Source organism: Amblyomma americanum, chromosome 2, assembly GCF_052857255.1.
Source record: "Amblyomma americanum isolate KBUSLIRL-KWMA chromosome 2, ASM5285725v1, whole genome shotgun sequence".
Classification (NCBI taxonomy): Eukaryota; Metazoa; Arthropoda; class Arachnida; order Ixodida; family Ixodidae; genus Amblyomma; species Amblyomma americanum.
The window spans coordinates 38,193,973-38,214,044 of record NC_135498.1 but is presented as its reverse complement, the minus strand read 5'-3'; the positions used below and the strand labels follow the sequence as shown (position 1 = coordinate 38,214,044).

Below are 20,072 nucleotides of genomic sequence, written 5' to 3'. Positions count from 1 at the left end.
CTTCAGCGAGCTAAATGAAGGCTGTCGATAAATCAATGAATCAGACGCGGAGCGAACGCCGACATATGATCGCGCAAGGACAAGAACGATGTCAGCTCATGACAACACATTCCAGAAACGCTGCGTATCTTCTGTCGTTTACAACACGCCGGCGCGGTGTCACGACTGCGGACAAGGCCTAACTGCACCAGTGCTAACAACGCGCGAGAGAGAGACTCTTTAATGAAGAAACAGAGAATTTAGCCGGCGTTTCAATATCGCTGGCATGCTACTCTGCGTAGGGAGGGGAGTTGAGGTTCATTTCTTCCTCGCTTGCTGTTGCGTAGCGAGGTCAGGCCGTCTCGTTGTCGTTACGGCCCGGAATTCTGATTGGCAGTTGAGCGAAGGAGGATGACGATTTTCGTCTTTGGACGAACAAACAAAACTTTATACAGGTGAGATTAGAGTAACATGGATGATAGTTTAGACAGAACAGGACAAAGGAAGATTAACAACAGAGTGGAGCCGCCAGAGCTCTCCCTGTCAAAAGCTCCTGGCGAGAACCCCTAGCTTCCCGCCAACATCGTCTCTTAACCCCTCAGCTCATCGCTGATTGGGTCGTAGAAGTCCCCAATAGCTGGGCACTTAGGCGGGCCCACCGTGCTTCCAGCGAGACCCACGTGACCCACAAAAGAAAGCACAAAAGAAAAGCAAGCGCAGTCGTACACAGCACCTTCCCCTCAGGAAGTCGGACTGCGCTGACAATTCGAGGCAGGCACATCAGCACACGCACAGAACTGTCATTTGTCCCCTTTTCCTGGAAACGGCGTCGGCCAGCAGAGACATAACAAATCGCCAATAGATAGGTCGTCCCGTCGCCAGCGTTGTCTGCAAGTTCGGGGCCGTGTGCGTATTCGAGGTGCTCATCTCTCTTCGCCGCTCGTGCTCCCGGCTTCCCGCGCGTCGCCCAGAAGCGGCGCCGCTCGCTCCCACGGCGAATACGCGTGGTCGGCACCGCCGCCCGCGCAAAGAAAAGAAAGGGAGCGTTTCCCGGAACGCGCTGCGGGGGAAAGGGTCGTTTATGGGACGACACATGCCGCCGCGCTATCACCCAGTAACGAGTACCAGGCCAGCACCTTGGCGCGGGCACTTGTCGGCGTCTCCGTGTCGGCAAACAGCTCGCCGGCCGGCGGGAACACCTCTTCTTGAGCTCAAGAGGGGAATTTGGGAGATAAAGACTGAAGGAGAGCAGCGCGGAAGAGGTGGAAGAAAAAAAAAACGAAGATAAAATGCAGCCGTGAAATGGGTACTGAGGATGCAGTGGCGAGGATTGATGTAACCTATGGAATGATGGAGTGCATAGTCCGACGAATGGGCTGACGAAGTTCACTGCAAGAAGAATGCATGAAGGTAACCTGCAAGTGAATTTAGAGCTTATCGAGATGTCCAATGTCTTTTAAATATGTAAAAAGAAAGTTCATTGCAGGTCTCTGTTGCCTGAAGCAGGCTAAGGGGCCTAAAACTTTGGGAATGGACAATCAACCACTGTACGTCCAGCGCACGTACTACGTATGTCCGTTTTCGGATATACGGATATCCGTGGGAGATCCGCCGATGTCCGACGGATCTCCGTCGGACGTCCCAAGGACGTACATATGTAACTGGAACGATCTCCGATGGACGTCCGATCCAAATATCCGAGGATATCCCCCATGGATCTAATGAAGCCATTGGCATGTTGGGCATGCTGTGCTTTTATGAAGCAGGCCTTGGTGACTGCAGCCACTAATATAGCTGTACAAGCCCCAAAATCGGGCCTCACCATATGGCAAATGCATGTCCCTATAGGAAGCAAATAAACCCAAAGTTGTCTTAAACTCAAAATAATTTTATTAAAGGCATTAATACATGCATTGAGCTTTCAAGAAGCATTCTTCACGCTTGATGCAGAAAGAAGTCCCACGCAATAGGAAGGGGTGACTGTGTGCAGGTTGTAATCTCAGTTGAATCTGTTGTAAAAGAAGTTTTTTTCCCAAGAAAACAACAAATGCAAAAATAGTGTCGCTGAAAGGGTACATGATTTTTCAATTCAAGATACTGCCACTGAAGATCATAATGAAAGATACTAGAGATAGAACGTCTACCTATTGATTCTATTATGTCACACATTTGCAACAGTCAATTGCATGAGCCATCCATACAAATGATGCAAAGGAAAATATGAAAAATGCATAAGGGCAGTTGACAATTTCAACATATTTTGAACTTACGTGCACACTGCTCCTCAGTAGCATATGGTTGCTCTGAATGGGCTGGTCACATCCACGCAGCAATCCTGAGGGAATAAGTGGACAGGCTGTAAGAGTGGTCAACACTTATGCTGGTGTTACTACATACCTGTTGACTGTACGATGTGGCACATTTGCTACAATCAGCTGCACGAGCCTCCACAAGCATGCTGCAAAGGAAAAAGCGAGATATGCATTTGGGGAGTTGGCAATTTTAACAACGCACTACAAACTTACATGTGGACTGCTGCTCCGTACTGCAACCTCCTATACCAGAACAGGCTGTTCACATCTATGCACCATCCGTGAGAAAACAAGTTAACAGAGTGTGAGAGTAGGCAACATTTGCTAAGCAACTGTAACTTACCACTGAACACAGAGGCAGAGTAAGAGATAATGCATCCCATGAGCATTGATGCAGTCCGCAGTTCTAGGGGCTAGAAAAATTCTGTATGTGATTAGAAAACTTAAAAGGCAGATGGCTGTACTTACTTGTGTTTTCTTCATGATGTGCAAGATTGAGCAGACCTGCAAGAGCCGCAACTGTAGCCGAGACAGGGTTACAGCAGGAATGGCTTGTCTTGGCAATAGTGGATCATCAAAATCTGTAATGCTGTCACTCAGTAGTACTTCCCAAGCTCCACCACAGTGGCTCTGTGTTTAGGGCACTCGACTGCCGAGTCTGAGAAGATGGGTTCAGTAATCTTGACTGCATTTCGATGGCGGCAGTATGCTGTACTGTGTGGTGTCAGTACACATATAGAATTGCAGGTGACCGAGATTGATCTGGAACCCATTCACTGGCCACTGTGGTGGCTCAGTGGTTAGTGCTCGGCTACTGACCTGAAAGACGGCGGCTGCAGTTCGATGGAAGCAAAATTCTAGAGGCACGAGTACTACGTTTTGTCAGTGCACGTTAAGAAACCCCAGGTAGTCGAAATTATCTACAGCCCTCCACTACAGTGTCCCTCATAGCCTAGTCACTTTGGAATGTTAAGCCGCATAAACCAAACCAAACCCATTCACTATAGTCTCTTTCATAGTCCATGTTTTTTTGAAATGTTAAACCTGATACTAAAAAGTTTGCCTCTGACAGCTAACATGTATGTAGCTGTGGAATAACAATCGACATCTCAGAAAAAGGAAACCTGGCGAGCTTACGGACACCATCTACTGGCCAGCATTTTATACCAGATGGCCTAGAGACAACGAAAACCCCAATTTGACCAGAGATAAATGGTTTGCTGTAAAAGTTCTCTTTCACTGTGAATTCTCTGCCAATTATACAAGGTGCTAGTGTTGTAGTCAAGCGTGCAAAGCTCCACAAGGATTACAGAGCCCTTTATCATACAGCAATTGTTGGCTGTCCCTGAAACATGCTTGAAATTTTCAAACTTTGCACACTTATACAATGGAGGACTGCAACCAAAAAATAGAGGTGCATCTGTGTGCTGCCTTTCAAGTTTGACAGTGGATGGTGATGACCTATCAATAGGTTCCATGTTTTCCCTCTCCTTTAGACGATTGTACAGTTGGGCGAGTGGAGCACTGTGCCTTTTGAGAAGGCGGTTCAAAAACTGCATGTTGTTTTCAAATGGAAATGCACTGAATGAATCAAGCGGCCCATGGTTGCGCACATCATTAGCTATATGTAGAAGACAGTGAACATTATAAAAAATATGTTCGTCTCCATATAGACTTGGAAATGTCTTCACAAAATGCTGAAGTGCCTCTGCATACTCCACATACTTGTGGCACAGTGCAGGATGAGCAAGAACAAAAGTAATTCGGTGAATTCGGTTGCCTTCCAGCGGTCAAACTCCACAATGCTTCGCGGTTTTCGCACAAACTCACTGGGCACGTGTGCAGCTAAGGAGATGTTCGCATCGCACAACTTCTTGCGCTCTGCTGGCCCCAGACGTATGCTCATGACACCAAGGCACATCAAGTGCATATAGTCAAGAGGCGCACTTGTGATGCAGTCAATGGGTAGTGACGTAAGAACTGACACGTCATTGTGGTGATTTGAGTCAGTCTGGCGTCTGAAAGAATCGTCTGTCCTTAGTGTCGAGCTTTTTGAAGGGAATACAACCCTGTTGTTAACATACATTCCTTCTACAGAGCATTTTGGGCAACCTGAATACTCCATGTGGCCTTTGATAGAGAAGATGAAAGACCGCGCTGGAGCATCGCAAATAAGGCTCCTCACTGAAGCCTGGAAAATTTGACCTTGCACGTTAATCCCGCATGAAATAAGCTGCCCCAGTTCAGTGACGAAAGGAGATAGGAACTCATTGGCCGAGTTTGGCTTTGATATTCCAGGTGCAGCGCTGCGACATTCAAGAACCTGGCACTGAATTATCCATAACTGCATTCTAGAGCTTTTAGAAATTGGGAGTCCATCAATATTAAAAGAAAGACTAACAGACCTGCATTCGAGACTTCTATGTGACAGCATGTTTCTGAGCTGGTGCTCCAGACCATAATGACAGTATTCCCCGGGTGGCATGGCGGTCAGCGCTGAAATATTCAGTCTCTCGCGGTGTGCGGAGCAATGTGCGAGCGTCAGACGGAAGGCAAGTTGTATCGAAAGGGTGTGCCTTCAGAAGCTTGAGTAGGGATGATAATGCCGAGTGCGAAATGTTTTCTTTTAGGGCCCAAGCCCGCAGTGCTGTCACCAGATCGCGAGACTCGGTGGCTGGCTTTGGGTTGGGGCAATCAGCAGGGTCCTCGGAAGCTGTGTCGCAACTTGAAGCCGATGAACAAGGGAAGCCTGAAGAAACAGCTGGCGCTACTTCTGGGAGGCCTGGTGTTGCTGCTATGTCGCTCACGGCAGTCACTTGTTCATTCTGGAGAGCGCGGCTGTCAAAGAATGCGTCTGATATTGTAGTGGCACCATCACTGGATGCGGCAGACGACACAGTAGAAGCGGCAGACGACGCAACAGAAGCTGCAGGCATGGGTACCGTTCTTTGGCGACTGCATCGCCCAAAGTTCTTGAAGAGCACCTTTGTCTCGCGCGAGGCTTTTGCCCTTGCATACGCCTTTTCCTCGATCTTGATTTTAGGCGTTTCGGAAAGCACAATTGAGACTTGAAACTACGTGCATCGAAGAGCAAGACTAACTGGGTGGCTCAGTTACCTCGACAAAATGAAATCACGCAACGACACACGTGCACACCTGTCCCTGGGTACCAAGCACGGTCGCGAGCACGGTAGCGCGGTTGACGCGATGGTGGGGTTGGTGGAGTGGCTAGCGGTAGCCGCGGTACGTGTGTAGCTGGCGTACCCTAAAATGTACAGTTGAAACCCGCAATAACGAAATCGCCGGGGACAGCAAAAAAATTCGCTTTCGCGAGAATTTCGTTGCCGCGAAAATGAGACAGAAAAGATAGAAAACAGCCCGCAAAAAGAAAATTTATTGCCAAAAGTCAGTCAGCTTAGTTTGCCGAGCCTTGCAGCAACTTCATGGTTCTATTCTCACACTACCCCGCAGGGGGGCGCCTGCAGCTTGCAGGCGTCGCGACGGTGAGTGGCGACACCGCGGGTTCCCGAGCATCCGCAGGGACATCTCCGCAAGGGGATGATGGTGAACTGTGCATCACCACGGACCCGAGCACCCGCGCCTCGCCGTGCGTGGCATCGCCGTGTCCGGGGAAAAGGGGATCCTGGTGGTTGAGCCGATGCCGAGCGTTTGGACCCTTAAGGCCCCTTGGCGGAAGCAACACACCACTTTGGCCCCAGCTTCCTGCAGACGGCACCTCCGGCCTGACCCGACCGGGGGGAATCGGCAGTCGCCTTTTCCTATCCTCCTCTTCATCTTTAACTTTCCTATCTCTGTCTCACAACTCTCCTATATCCTACTCACTTCTTGGTTTTTCCTTTTTTCCTGGCGGCGAGGGTTAACCTTGTGTGACCAACTACCCTGAGTTGCGTCATATTTGGTTATAGTTGAGGTGTACAGCTGGCGTGGGCAGGACTTGCTTTCAAGTTCCTGTCCCGTCCCCTTGTTGGACTCCGTGGTGGGTGGCTGGCACCATGACCGAAAAACTAAATTTTTTCATGGCTCCACCCTTATCCAAACCTGATCGCTCTCTAAAAAGAGGGCGGAACGAAGCAGCTGATTTTTTCTCAAAAAAGAAACAAACATTTTCAAAGTTCCACGTAATCCACAGTGAAAGTGACAGAATACAGGCAAGAATAATATCCCCATTCCTTGTGTCAAAATGCTTAACCGATACCTTGGGCCCTGGCTACAAGGTCTCAAAAATGTCCAGCGGCGACTTACTTCTTGAGCTGCACGACAGCATCCAGTGTTCAAAACTCTCCAACATTGCGTCTATAGGGGACATCTCTGTCTCTGTAACCCCCCACCGATCTCTAAACACAGTCCGAGGTGTAATCTCGGAATCAGACTTTATCCATATCACAGAAGCTGAAATGCTTGAAGGGCTTACCGACCAGAATGTAATCGAGGTTCACCGAATCAAGATCCGCAAGGATAACAAAGAAATAGATACCAAACACATGGTCCTCACATTTAATACCAGTACCTTGCCCGAAACGATCGAAGTTGGATACTTGAAAGTCAACGTCAGACATTATATACCCAATCCCCGCCGATGTTTCAACTGTCAAAAGTTTGGCCACGGCTCACAAAGTTGCCGCGGCCGCAAAACCTGCGCGAAATGCGCTTCGAAAGACCAGCATTCTGAAGAATGTGACGCAGCACTGCGCTGCGCAAACTGCGAAGGAGACCATGCAGCGTACTCCAGGGCATGTCCGTCCTGGAAAAAAGAAAAGGAAATAATTACCATAAAGACAAAAGAAAACATATCATTCAAAGAAGCAAGGAGGCGTTTTGCGCTTACGAACACATTCTCTTTCACAGCAAAACCCAACTTCGCTGATGTGGTGCGCGGGGGCGTAGCACCACACAGCTCTACGGCACCTGCTGAGGCTGCTTTCACAGAGCCAGTGGCAGGGCCATCCACGCCCCGAGCAGGGACAGCGAAGGCTGCTCTGCCACCCTCAAAGCAGGGAGCGCCGGTCCATGGGTCGGCATCCCGCAGGACCTCCCCCCGTCGGGAGAGGCCTGAAACTAACACAACCGCGGGCCCTCCGCGGTTCTCCAGCACCTCGGTTGAGGTGATGGATACAGCACCCACTCCGCCTCCACTACAGAGGCGGAACAGCTCTCTTGAGCGGAAAAAAGACAGGCCCCTCATAACGGGCCCACCACATAAGTAAATCTCCTTTTATTTTCACTCAAAAACACAAGCATGGCTTTTTTAATTCAATGGAATTGCAGAGGACTTATGCGGAATTATAGTGACATAACACATATTTTAGGGTCAATGTTACCCATAGTTTTATGTCTTCAGGAGACCAATCTTGGTCCACAACATGTACATATCCTGAAACATTATCAAACATTTAGACGCGATCGCGAGCAGGCAAATCGACTTTCAGGAGGCGTCGCAATTGTCGTCCAAAGCGGCGTCCCTGCTCGAGAAATCAAGCTCAATACAAAACTTGAGGCGGTTGCAGTCAGCATCGTCAGCTATAAAACACTAACAATCTGTTCCGTATACATTCCTCCACATTTTACACTAACAGTCCATGATCTAGAAGAATTGATAGATGAACTCCCAGAGCCATATCTGGTAGTTGGAGATTTTAACGCTCACTCCCCTTTTTGGGGAAGCGAGCGCTGCGACTCTAGGGGGCAAACAATTGAAGATTTTATCCTCTCAAATAACATCTGTCTTTTAAATACAGGAAAAGCAACTTATTGTTGCCCAAGCTCGGCAAAAATGAGCTTTCTCGATTTAGCTTTCGCATCACCATCGCTTTTTAACGATTTTAAATGGGATGTTTTAAATGACCCCCTTGGAAGTGATCACCTACCTATTATCATCAGCCTCTCATCGTCTACTGCAGTCATCCCCACAAGACCACGGCGCTGGAAACTTCACCTCGCCGACTGGTCACTTTTTACAGCAAGTGCCACACTAGAAAAAGAATTTTGTGAAGATCTCAGCATAGACGAAATTAATGGAAAATTTACTACATGCATAATATCCGCCGCTACACTAGCCATACCACAAACAACAGGCCTCGTACACAAAAAACATAAAGTATGGTGGACACAAGAATGCACATTGGCAAAAAAACAACAAAATAAAGCTTGGGGCTCTCTGCGTCGGTATCCCACAGCGGAGAACTTGATTGCCTTTAAAAGGCCCAAGGCCAGAGCGCGATTCGTTCGGAGAAACGCCGAGAAATCCTCGTGGCAGAAATATGTGTCCTCTATAAACAGCTCAATAACCTCAAAAAAAATGTGGGAAAAAGTTCGAAGATTCAGTAGTGACCATACCCCTTTCACACTTCCTCTGTTGACTACACCCGGGACACAAACATCTTTAGAAGAACAGGCCAACATACTAGGTGAGCATTTTGCTGAAGTTTCCAGTTCGTACAATTACACAAACACGTTCCAGAAGTACAAAGCAATAGCAGAAAAACAAAAACTTCCATTTGCAGCAGGTATGAACGAGGACTACAATCAACCCATCACACTCCAGGAATTGAATAAGGCATTATCTTGTGGTAAAAAGACAGCACCAGGCCCAGATAATGTGCATTACGCTATGCTCGCCCATCTCTCTGAGGCTGCCGTGCAGGCATTGTTGAACTTCTTTAACAAAATATGGATGACTGGCAGAATACCTGAGGAGTGGAAGAAAGCAATAATAGTACCTTTTCTGAAACCCGGAAAACAACCAACAAGTCCTAACAATTACAGACCGATAGCCCTCACCAGCTGCATCGCTAAATCTTTCGAAAGCATAGTAAACATTAGACTGACCTTCACACTTGAATCTCGTCGACTCTTAGATTTACATCAATGTGGATTTAAGAAAGCATGCTCGACCACTGATCACCTTGTCCGCCTAGAAAACACCATCCGAGAGGCGTTCATCCACAAACAGCACTGTATCGGTGTCTTCTTCGATTTGGAGAAGGCATATGATACCGCGTGGAAGTTCGGCATCCTCCATGACCTAGCAGATCTAGGGATCCGCGGCAGGATGCTGAACTGCTTGAACGACTTCCTGACTAACCGCACATTCAGAGTCCGTCTGGGAGCAACTCTATCAACGACATTCACCCAAGAGAATGGCGTACCCCAGGGATGCATTTTAAGTACGACACTCTTTATAGTAAAAATGAATTCCTTGGCCAAAGTAATACCTAAGTCCGTAATGTATTCAGTTTATGTAGATGACATACAGATAGCATACACTTCATCCAACATACTGTCCTGCGAGAGACAAATACAAATCACACTAAATAAACTGGCTGCTTGGGCAGAGAAAAATGGATTCAAGTTCTCCCCTGAGAAAACAATAGCTGTTTTATTCTCATTACGACGAGGCCTACAGATCGATCCCAATCTGTGCTTGAATCAAACCACACTGCCAGTCAAACAGGAACATAAATTTTTAGGCGTCACTTTTGACAAGAAACTTACATTTCTGTCACACATTAACAACCTGAAAAAGAAAGCATCCCAAGCCCTCAATGTATTAAAGGTACTCTCGCGAAAACGGTGGGGGTCCGATAGAGCATGCCTATTGCAAATATATCGCTCTTTGGTGCGCTCCAAGCTGGACTACGGGTGTGTGGTATATGGTTCGGCAAGAACATCCTACTTGAAACGACTGGACCCTGTTCATAATCTTGGTTTGCGCCTATCAACTGGAGCTTATAGAACATCCCCGGTAAAGAGTCTTTACGTTGAAGCTAATGAGCCCACACTAGAGGATAGAAGAGTCACACTAACATGCACGTACATCCTAAAAACCCGTTCTTTCCCTAAACATCTCTGCTATCCCATTGTTACCAAGTGCCCATCTAGGAGATTATTCAATAATAAACCACATTTTATCAGGCCACTAATAATGCGCTTTGAAGATAAATGTGAAGACTTAGCAGTGCTGGACGCCCTACCTAATATTGCACAAAGACATGAATATCTACCACCATGGTACAGCCTTCCTTCAGTGTGTGACTTCACTTTGACACACTTAAACAAAGAGAAAATACCACACGAGCACATACTGCAAGAGTTCTTTGCACTACAAGAAAAATATGACACTTACACCGAATTTTACACTGATGGCTCAAAAACAGAAAGTCATGTCGGAAGTGCAGTAATTCAAGGAACAAATGAAAAAATGATACGATTGCCACAGTATGCATCGGTATTTACTGCGGAGTGTTATGCCATCTTTGTAGCTGTAGAACAAATAGTAAAACAAAACATAAAAAATAGCATCATTTACACCAATTCACTCAGTATGCTAAAAGCGCTGCATTCTACAAACGCTGCTGAACCCATAATAGGAAAAATCATACATAACATAGTTAAAATTACAAAGCAAAAACATAACATTATATTCTGCTGGGTCCCTAGCCATGTTGGAATTTTGGGCAATGAGAGAGCAGATGCTTGCGCAGCACAAGCTAGAATTGGCCATATAAAACAAGTTAACATACCACAGAGGGATTTTTCTAAATTACTGCGCAGTAAACTCAGGAATAAGTGGCAGATTGCATGGGACGAACAAACAAACAACAAACTACATTCTATAAAACCTGTTTTGGGAGAATGGAGATCATGTACACATCAGGAGCGTTTCATAGAAGTTATTTTGTGTCGACTACGCATTGGACACACACACCTTACTCACAACTTCTTACTGACAAAAAAAGGCAAACCTCTCTGCGAAATGTGTGGCGATGAACTCACGGTAAACCACATTTTAATTGTATGCAAAAAACTGGAACAACTGAGGAAAAAATATTTCACAACATTGTACAATGAATACATCCCACTACACCCCATGTTACTTTTAGGAGATCAAGCACTGGTTGATTTTTCTAGCATTTTTAAATTTCTCAGAGAAGCCAATGTTTTATACAAACTTTAGATATAAAAAGCGTAACCTTTAACAAAAGCTCTAACCGTGTGTTTGGCGCATCATAGCCTAAGTTGCTTTTGCGCCATTAAAATCAATATAACTAACTAACTAAGCTCTCCAACCTAACGTCCATAGGGGAAATCCCGGTCTCCGTGACTCCTCATCGCTCACTAAGCACTGTCCGAGGCGTAATATCGGAAAACGATTTTCTTCACATAACTGAAAAAGAAATGCTCGAAGGGCTCATCGACCAAGACGTCATAGATGTCCACCGAATCAAAATCCGGAAGGACAACAAGGAAATAGACACAAAACACATGATCCTGACGTTCAACACCAGCACCCTGCCCGACACAATCGACGTGGGATATTTGAAAATCAATGTACGACCATACATACCAAACCCTCGCAGGTGTTTCAACTGCCAAAGGTTCGGCCACGGCTCACAGAGCTGCCGCGGTCGTAAAACTTGCGCAAAATGTGCCTCTAACGATAACCAGTCTGATCTATGTGACGAAGCCCTGTGCTGTGCAAACTGTGAAGGAGAACATGCTGCATACTCCAGGGCGTGTCCATCCTGGAAGAAAGAAAAAGAAATTATCACCATTAAGACCAAAAAAAACATTTCTTTTAAAGAAGCGAGAAGGCGTTTTGCGCTTACAAACACATTCTCCTTCACAGCAAAACAAAACTTCGCTGATGTGGTGCGCAGGGGCGTAGCACCGCACAGCACTCCGGCACCTGCCAAGGCCGCTCCCACCGAGCCTATGGCAGGGCCATCCACGCCCCAGGCAGGGTCAGCGAAAGCTGCCCTGTCACTGCCAAAGCAGGGACCGCCGGTCCATGGGTCGGCATCCCGCAGGACCTCCCCCCCCCCCCCCCCCCCCGTCGGGAGAGGCCTGAAACTAACACAACCGCGGCTCCTCCAGCACCTCTGTTGAGGTGATGGATACAACACCCACTCCGCCTCCATTACAGCGGCGGAACAGCTCTGTTGAGCGAAAAAAAGACAGGCCCCTCATAACGGGCCCACCACATAAGTAAATCTCCTTTCATTTTCTTTTAAAAACACAAGCATGGCTTTTTTAATTCAATGGAATTGCAGAGGACTTATGCGGAATTATAGTGACATAACACATATTTTAGGGTCAATGTTACCCATAGGTTTATGTCTTCAGGCGACCAATCTTGGTCCACAACATGTGCATATCCTGAAACATTATCAAACCTTTAGACGCGATCGCGAGCAGGCAAATCGACTCTCAGGAGGCGTCGCAATTGTCATCCAAAGCGGCGTCCCTGCTCGAGAAATAAAGCTCAATACAAAACTAGAGGCGGTTGCAGTCAGCATCGTCAGCTATAAAACACTAACAATCTGTTCCGTATACATTCCTCCACATTTTACATTAACAGTCCATGATCTAGAAGAATTGATAGATGAACTTCCAGAGCCATATCTGGTAGTTGGGGATTTTAACGCTCACTCCCTTTTTTGGGGAAGCGAGCGCTGCGACTCTAGGGGGCAAACAATCGAAGATTTTATCCTTTCAAATAACATCTGTCTTTTAAATACAGGTAAAGCAACATATTGTTGCCCAAGCTCGGCAAAAATGAGCTTTCTCGATTTAGCTTTCGCATCACCATCGCTTTTTACCGATTTTAAATGGGATGTTTTAAATGACCCTCTGGGAAGTGATCACCTTCCTATTATCATCAGCCTCTCATCGTCTACTGCAGTCATCCCCACAAGAGCACGGCGCTGGAAACTTCACCTCGCCGACTGGTCACTTTTTACAGAAAGTGCCACTCTAGATAAAGAATTTTCTGAAGACCTCAGCATAGATGAAATTAATGACAGGTTTACTACATGCATAATATCTGCTGCAACACTCGCTATACCACAAACAACAGGACTCGTACAGAAGAAACACAAAGTATGGTGGACACAAGAATGTACAATTGCAAAAAAACAGCAAAATAAAGCATGGGGCACCCTGCGTCGGTACCCCACTGCAGAGAACTTACTCACTTTTAAGAGGGCCAAGGCGAGAGCGCGGTACGTGCGCAGGAATGCTGAGAAAACCTCCTGGCAGAAATATGTGTCCTCTATAAATAGTTCAATATCATCAACGAAAATGTGGGACGAAGTCCGTAAATTCACTGGTGACCGTACTTCCTTCACACTTCCACTTTTGACAACACCCGGTACACAAACATCGTTGGAAGAACAGGCCAATTTATTGGGCGAGCACTTTGTGTAGTCGGATGACCTTGAGACTTCAGCAAACACATTCCAGAAACACAAAGCTATAGCTGAAAAACAAAAACTTCCATTCGGAACAGGCATGCAGGAAGACTACAACCAGCCCATTACGCTCCAGGAATTAAATAGTGTATTATCTTCCGGTAAAAAGACAGCACCAGGCCCAGGCAATGTGCATTACAATATGCTTGCCCATCTCTCTGATACAGCCGTACAGGCACTGTTAAAATTCTTCAATAAAATATGGATGACTGGCAGAATACCTGAGGAGTGGAAGAAAGCAGTAATAGTACCTTTTCTGAAACTCGGAAGATCACCAACAAGTCCTGACAATTACAGACCAATAGCCCTCACCAGCTGCATTGCTAAATCTTTTGAAAGTGTAATAAATATTAGACTCACCTTTGTACTCGAATCTCGGCAACTATTAGATGTACATCAATGTGGATTCAGAAAAGCATGCTCAACCACCGATCACCTTGTCCGCCTAGAGAACACCATACGGGAGGCGTTCATCCACAAGCAGCAGTGTATCGGGGTCTTCTTCGACATGGAGAAGGCATACGATACCACGTGGAAGTTCGGCATCCTCCGCGACCTAGCAGAGCTAGGTATCCGAGGCAGGATGCTGAACTGCTTGAACGACTTCCTGGCTAACCGCACATTTAGGGTCCGCCTAGGAACAACTCTCTCCATGACTTTCACCCAAGAGAATGGCGTACCCCAAGGTTGCATTCTAAGCACGACACTCTTTGTAGTAAAAATGAATTCGTTAGCCAAAGTAATACCCAAGTCCATAATGTATTCGGTTTATGTAGATGACCTACAGATAGCATGCACTTCCTCCAGCATATCGTCCTGCGAGAGACAAATACAACTCACACTAAATAAACTAGCTGCTTGGGCAGAGATAAATGGGTTCAAGTTCTCTCCTCAAAAAACAGTAGCTGTTCTGTTCTCATTGCGACGAGGCCTACAATTCAATCCCAACCTATACTTGAATCAAGCCACACTACCAATTAAACCAGAACATAAATTTTTAGGACTCACTTTTGACAAGAAACTCACATTTCTACCACACATTAACAACCTTAAAAAGAAAGCATCCCAAGCCCTCAATGTATTAAAGGTGCTCTCGCGAAAACGGTGGGGGTCCGATAGAACATGCCTATTACACATCTATCGCTCTCTGGTACGCTCCAAGCTGGACTATGGGTGCATAGTATACGGTTCAGCAAGAGCATCCTACTTGAAAAGACTGGACCCTGTTCATAATCTTGGTCTGCGACTATCAACTGGAGCATATAGAACATCCCCGGTAAACAGTCTTTACATTGAAGCTAATGAGCCTGCACTAGAGGATAGAAGAGTCACACTGACATGCGCATACGTCCTAAAAACCCGTACTCTTCCTAAACATCTCTGCCATCCCATTGTTACCAAGTGCCCATCCAAAAGATTATTTAACAATAAACCACAATCCATCCGGCCACTAATAATGCGCTTTGAAGATAAATGTGAAGAGTTAGGAGTACTGGATGCCCTGCCGAATATTGCACAAAAATATGAAAATTTACCACCATGGTACAGCCTGCCTTCAGTGTGCGACTTCACACTGACACACTTACATAAAAAGGAAATGCCACATCAGCTCATAGTACAAGAATTCTTTGAACTGCAAGAAAAATATGACACCTTCACTGAATTTTACACTGATGGGTCAAAAACAGAAAGTCATGTTGGAAGTGCAGTAATTAAAGACAAAAATGAAAAAATGATACGACTGCCACAGTATGCATCGGTTTTTACTGCCGAGAGTTATGCAGTCTTTGTAGCCGTAGACCAAATAGTAAAAGAAAACATTAAAAATAGCGTCATTTACACCGATTCACTGAGTATGCTCAAAGCGCTGCACTGTAGAAACGCCGCTGAACCCATTATAGGAAACATCATACATAACATAATTAAAATAAAAAAACAAAAACATAACATTATATTCTGCTGGGTGTCCAGCCATGTTGGAATTGTCGGTAATGAGAGAGCAGATGCATGCGCAGCACAAGCTCGAATTGATCAAATAAAACAAGATAACATACCACACAGGGATTTTTTGAAATTAGTGCACAGTAAACTCAGAATTAAGTGGCAGGCTGCATGGGAAGAACAGGCAAACAACAAACTGCATTCTATAAAACCCGTTTTAGGAGAATGGAAATCATGTAGACATCAAGAACGTTTCACTGAAGTTATTTTATGTCGGCTACGCATTGGGCACACACACCTTACACACAACTTTTTACTGACAAAACAAGACGAACCTCTCTGCGAAATGTGCGGCGATGTACTCACTGTAAACCACATTTTAATTTCATGTAGAAAACTGGAACAACTGAGAAAAAAATATTTTACAACACTCTACAATAAATACATCCCATTGCACCCCAAGTTGCTTTTAGGTGATCAAGCACTGGTTGATCTTTCAAGTATTTTTAAGTTTCTTAATGAAGCCAATGTTTTAAACAAACTCTAGGTATAAAAAGTGTAACATTTAACAAGAACCTAACCTTGTGTTTGGCGCATCATAGCCATAGTGGCTTTTGCGCCATTAAAATCAATATAACTAACTAACTAACTTTCCATCCTTTTAGGGACTTCAACAAAAATGGAACCACCACAGGATCGGGCGCCATCCAATGGCCCCATTACACTGGGATCCATTACACTCGGATCGGAGTGATGTTTATTTCTAGTTCTATCATCTCAACGACATATTTGTTAGTGCTGTCATTCTGTCGTTTAGTGCTACAAACCATCACATAATTCAAAGCATCAACCACCTTATGTTTCAAGTGCGGTCATGATGTCTACAGAAATAGGTGGCACCTAAAGGCATTTGCTCAGGCAGTAAGCAAAGAAAACGTGACCTTTGAAGAAACATTGCCAATGTATTTTGAAAGCCTGAATAAAGGTCAACTTCTATCCACTAGATGGCAAAAAAATATAAGTGGGCCAGAAACAAAATCCGTCTAATATCACTGCTTCAGTTCACAGCTAGTCACTGGAGACATCCTTGTTTCACACACGCTTGATCCCACACTTCTCGCTTGTCTATGGAGCGAAGGCATTGAGAGGCAAACATCATAAATTGTCACGCAGATCATTCTTGGCATGGTGGTGGGCGCCGACACCGGGACCGCTGAGGATGGCAGCCCCGCACTGGAAAATTGGCAGGAGCCCGCATTGAACGCGGACGACAGCAGGGCCGGAGGTTTTGCAGCCGAGTCAGCGGCCATTGAAGATGGAGGAGCTGAGGGGCAGGCAGGCATCCGCGAGCAGCAAAATAATAGAAAAAGGCTGCGGACTGCTTCGTCTGACTTTAGGCAAGCTTTGCTCACGGAGCAGAGGATGCTGCGTGAGAGCCTTGAAGCGTGTCACAGCAGAGAGATGGAGATGAGGCAGCGGCACTTGACGCTGCAAGAGAAAATGGTGAATGCCATAACAAAGTTTTTTGAATCAAGTTAAGAATTTTTCTAATTCTTTCAGAGTTGTATGTTTCTATTTTTTCGGTTTTTACTTTGCCTATCGTTTTTTTTTGCATTAGTTTTCAGACTCGTCGGATTTCTTAATGTTTTGCCCCTGCTTTCATATCAGCAAGTGCCTGCGCGATGTTGAGCAGCAATTTGTGATATTGATGGCAGTGTTAACCACATGCAATATGGAATCATCTGATGTGACTCCAGATTTTGTTTCTTTTCTTTTTTGTGCGCATTTTTCCCATTTGTTTCAGCACCTGCGCAATGTTGTGCGGTGATTTGTGGTACTGAAGGCTGTGTTAACTATGTGCAATATGACGTTATGTAATGCGACTACTTTCAGATTTTATCTATTTCTTTTTGTTTTCCTTACTTGCTGCTGTGCATTTGTTGCACTTGTTTCAGTGCGTGCGTGATATTGTGCAGCAATTTGTGATATTGAAGGCAGTGTTAACCACATGCAATATGACATCATCCGATGTGAGCCCAGATTTTGTCTCTTTGTTTTCGTGCACATTTTTTGCTTTTTTTCCAGTTCCTGCGCAATGTGGCACAGTGATTTGTGGTTTGTGGCTGTGTTAACTATGTGCAATATGACATTTTCTAATGTGACTCCTTATGATTTTAACTATTGTTTAGCATTTTTCGCACTTTCTGCAGTACCTGAGTGATTTGCAATAATCATGGCTATGTTAACCACATGCAGTGCGACATCTGAGGTTACTCCTTTCAATTTTGTCTTTTATTGTTTTTCTTCCTTGCTGTTTTATGCTTTTTACACCTGTTCCAGTACCTGAGCATGACAAAATAAAGCCAGCCAGTGTCTTTTTCGTCTTGTCCTCGCATCTTTTTGATTTGGTTCTGTTGAATGTGATATGTGCATTTTTTTGTAAACTGTTGGCTGTGAAGCCTATAAAAAGGTATAACTTTTCAAATTTTGAGTGCGTCTCCTGTGTGTTCCATAATCTTTTCACACAGTTTCTTGAAGTGAATGGATTGCACCAACTAGCCAGCCAGCAAACACGGTTATTGTAAATGGATAGCACGGTTTACCTCAGTTCTGTGCTCGCTGCTTGTAGTACTCTAGTATTGCAGCTCGTACTGCAGCACCAGTTGCGGTTTGGTCATCTGTGACTCTCTGTGGCTGCTGATACAGGGCCTCGGAAACTTGGGCATCAGAGGTCCAGTCTTGCATAACTTGGTCCCCAAATGCTTCACAGATGTTGTTCAGCGTGCAGCAGGCGCGGATCACCAGTGGAACTGTATCCATGCTGCACTCCATCCTCTTCATGCAGAACCTGAATCTTGCCTTCAGTCTGCCAAAGGCGTTCTCAACTACACTTCTAGCCTTCGACAGGTTGTAGTTCAACCTTTTCATATCGGCATCCAAGTGGGCGCTGTGGCTGAAGGGTTTGATCAAGTGTGATGTGAGGGGAAATGCTTGGTCGCAGAGTATTAATGGAGGCACAGCTGTTCCACTGAAGACTACAGCTGGAGCCTGAAATGTTGGCCCTTCAATAAACTGCCAGCTGGGAGCGTCGGTAGATGTAGGCATCGTGGCAGCGCCCTGGTGATCCAACGTTCACGTACCGAAAGCGGTACCGGTGGTCTACCAAGGCGAGCAGCACGATGCTGTGCTTGTGAAAAGAAAAACAGCATTAAAAGAATTCCTCACAAATCATGGACATGCACAATGACTTGTGAACTGAAGACTTTTGCATTAGCAAATTCGTACTGCTGCAATGCGGCCTTTATGGCTGCAACATGTAAGCTCTACATAAGCCAAATATGTGATAACTCACCAGCCTTTGTAGTTGTAGTAGTCTGGTGCGCTTTCCTTGGGCGGCGACACGGGGAAGTGGCAACCGTCGAGTGCCCCTATTGCTTGTGGGAAATCGCAAACGGCGCCGAACTCTCTAATGTGGTCGCCCATTGCGTCTGGAGAGGGCACGTTTATCCACTTGTCCTCAAGTAGGCACACTACGGCGTCACAAAACTCGCGATATATGGTGTTCACGGTGGATCGCCCCAGGCCGAAAAGATTGGCCACAGACCTATCATCTGCCGAGGAGCACAGCTTATACATCGCCACTGCAACGCGCTTCTCGACAGAGATGGCCAACCGCATATTCGTGTCGACGCGCTGCAGCAAGGGCCGGCAAGCTTCGACTATGTACCGAAACGTCGGAGGAGTCACACGGAAGCTCTGTTTAAAGAACCGTTCACCGAGGTGGGGGAGAGTGTCCTCGAACCAGCGTTCGTTTCGATTGTACATCCACCTTTCCCGCTGGACTGTACCATCGCACGCAACCGTAGCTGCGATACACAACACGTTCGCAAAAAGGAGCCGCCTTTTCACACTGTCTGTCTGACTTTTAGCCGCCTCAATCTCGACTTCGAGGTCAGCAGCTGCCACCATCATAAGAGCAATCCCACGCTTCCTTTCTAGACTCATAATAACCTACACAGCTGTGACAACAAAGCTTTTGGTTTTGGCGCCAACCGCTATCACATCTGGCTACGGATTTGGCTGCCGCTGCCTCCGGCTGCACAGTGTTGCCGGACATCAGCATGTTATGGCTGTCGGTGGAACATTTGGCGTCACCTAACACACATGAGCGAAACTTCTCAATGAGCATTGAAAATGCCCGTGTAGCACCGGATGTTTCGAGCGTGCTCGAAAATCTCGATGCAGATCGAGTTCAATGAGGATCGAAAGTGCCCGTGTGACAGGGGTATTAGACGTGTCAGTCGCTTTCCACTTCTCCCGCTTCACTTGAGCCTCCCACTTCTTTCTTCTCTCAGGGTCTCGGGGAAACCGAAAAGTCCGCAGTCCTTTTTTCCATGAGCCGGTGCACAGCGGAACGCAGCAGCCCGTCATTCTCTTATCTTGTTCACCCACCCACGCGTGAACGATAAGAATACTGTTACACTGCAAGAGCGTGTGCGAAAATGTTTTCAATGTCGGTTGCTCACGAGAGCAGGAAAATGCCGCCTCACCAACTCGTCGACCGCACGGG

At 46.1% G+C, this 20,072-nt stretch overlaps 1 protein-coding gene and 2 long non-coding RNA genes across 4 annotated transcripts in view; 1 reads left to right on the top strand and 2 right to left on the bottom strand.

Annotated features, from left to right (window-relative positions):
• LOC144121032 (uncharacterized) overlaps positions 1–20,072 on the top strand; it is a 137,187-nt gene that overhangs the window by 115,709 nt on the left and 1,406 nt on the right. The gene's annotated exons all lie outside the window — the stretch shown is intronic.
• On the bottom strand, positions 1,256–3,933 carry LOC144121026 (uncharacterized). Of its 2 annotated transcripts, XR_013312513.1 has the most exons (5): positions 2,760–3,933; positions 2,635–2,704; positions 2,505–2,559; positions 2,377–2,437; positions 1,256–2,314 (listed from the first exon to the last, which is right to left on the bottom strand). It is a non-coding gene; the product is annotated as an uncharacterized LOC144121026 (long non-coding RNA). The 2 variants fall into 2 exon arrangements; XR_013312512.1 differs by having other exon boundaries at positions 2,283–2,437.
• LOC144121029 (uncharacterized) overlaps positions 16,677–20,072 on the bottom strand; it is a 3,914-nt gene continuing 518 nt past the window's right edge. Inside the window, exon 1 of the mRNA XM_077653934.1 lies at positions 16,677–20,072. This exon is cut by the window's right edge and continues 518 nt beyond it. Within this exon, the coding sequence (XP_077510060.1) occupies positions 18,851–19,507 (657 nt within the window). The 5' untranslated portion in view covers positions 19,508–20,072 and the 3' untranslated portion in view covers positions 16,677–18,850.